The sequence below is a fragment of the Limulus polyphemus genome, unplaced genomic scaffold (genome assembly GCF_000517525.1).
Source record: "Limulus polyphemus unplaced genomic scaffold, Limulus_polyphemus-2.1.2 Scaffold5152, whole genome shotgun sequence".
In the NCBI taxonomy this organism is placed as follows: domain Eukaryota; kingdom Metazoa; phylum Arthropoda; class Merostomata; order Xiphosura; family Limulidae; genus Limulus; species Limulus polyphemus.
Window position 1 is genome coordinate 20,389 of NW_013670762.1, and position 1,787 is coordinate 22,175.

The 1,787-nt window shown below is 32.1% G+C and overlaps 1 protein-coding gene across 1 annotated transcript in view; it reads left to right on the top strand.

Moving 5' to 3' along the window:
• LOC106472197 (protein DEK-like) overlaps positions 1–1,787 on the top strand; it is a 53,398-nt gene that overhangs the window by 14,159 nt on the left and 37,452 nt on the right. The window contains exons 2-3 of the mRNA XM_013932824.2: positions 201–399; positions 872–1,018. Of these exons, the coding sequence (XP_013788278.1) occupies positions 201–399; positions 872–1,018 (346 nt within the window). The remainder of the gene's footprint in view (positions 1–200; positions 400–871; positions 1,019–1,787) is intronic.

Genomic DNA, 1,787 nt, shown 5'->3' on the forward strand with positions numbered 1-1,787 from the left:
AAGTATTTATGAATTTTCGAAAATATTCGTTCACTAGTTTTATTGTTGGAATGAAATATAGCAAGACTTGCATTGCCTACTGAGAAAGTTAGTAGCTGGTAGTCATCGGGTTAAAGTGATTTTTGCTGTGGTTGCTGGAAGTTCTTTGAAATGACTTAATTAACTGTACATGTAACTTAAATAGTCTTGTTTTTGTAAAGGTTGAAGATGGTGATAAAAAAAAAGAAATGAACCTTATGGATGGAAAAAACAAAAAAGGAAGTAAAGAAAACAATAAAAAGATCAGTTCACTCATAAAGTCAAGCCCAAAAAAAGAAGCTGAAGAACAAGAGAATGATGGTGATGAAGACAGTGATGATGCTGAAGAACATGCATCAGAAGAAGATGGTGGAACAAAATGTAAGTGAAAAAAAAGACGATAGTTTTTTTATCAAATAAAGGATGGTAACAAATCATTCTCAAGAGATGATAGTTTCTTATCAAATAAAGGCTGGTAACAAATCATTCTCAAGAGACGATAGTTTCTTATCAAATAAAGGATGGTAACAAATCATTCTCAAGAGATGATAGTCAGCATCAATATGTTCTACCCCTGTGTCATTACTGAATTGCATTCCAGCCCACTTAAACAATACACAAGACCTATTATCACAAATCAAGAATGTACTAGTACTAAAATAATAAAAGTATTTTTAATGAATCACTTGTTATATGAAGATTCTGTTCACACTTAGCTTGGACTTGGCTCTTACGACCTTTACCTCTTGGTTGGTTTAGGATACTGTACTCACTGTCTTCATTTAAAGGTGAAGGCTGATGTTGAATGCTGATAATTGTTTTACTTATGCAAAACATTTTGTTTTATTTTCAGTGGGACTCTTTGATCAGCCACTCGAGATATCAGGAAGCAGAGAGAGAAAGAAAGTCCAACGCTTAGAGCTTGCCTTTGCCATTCCAAGTAAGGAAAAACCTGAAATTCCTGAAGGGAAAGGACAAAAATTGGGAGACTGTCCTCGTAGTAAGTACTTCTTACTGGTGTATTGTTGTTTTCAATTATTCATGCAGAAAATACTTCATACTGGTTATTAGTCTGTATCTCTCTCTCCATAAAATAACTTGTAATAATAACTATTACATATAATTATTTTATGTGGTAACTGGGTTATTTGTGACACAACAAAAACTTGTATTGTTATTTGTTCTTTTGTCCTTTAGTTAATGAATTCATGATACTTATGGCATTCTGTACACTGTGAGTACAGGGTTTGATATTACCACACCTTAGTAATACTTGTTGTGTTATAGTATTCTGTACACTGTGAATACAAAGTTTGATATTACCATAACTTAGTAATACTTGTTGTGTTATAGTATTCTGTACACTGTGAATACAGGGTTTGATATTACCATAACTTAGTAATACTTGTTGTGTTATAGTATTCTATACACTGTGAGTACAGGGTTTGATATCACCATAACTTAGTAATACTTGTTATGTTATAGTATTCTGTACACTGTGAATACAGGGCTTGATATCACCATAACTTAGTAATACTTGTAATGTTATAGTATTATGTACACTGTAAAGACAGGGTTTGATATTACCATAACTTAGTAATACTTGTTATGTTATGGTATTCTGTACACTGTGAATACAGGACTTGATATTACCATAACTTAGTAATACTTGTTGTGTTATAGTATTCTGTACACTGTGAATACAGGGTTTGATATTACCATAACTTGGAGATACTTGTTATGTTATAGTATTCTGTACACTGTGAATA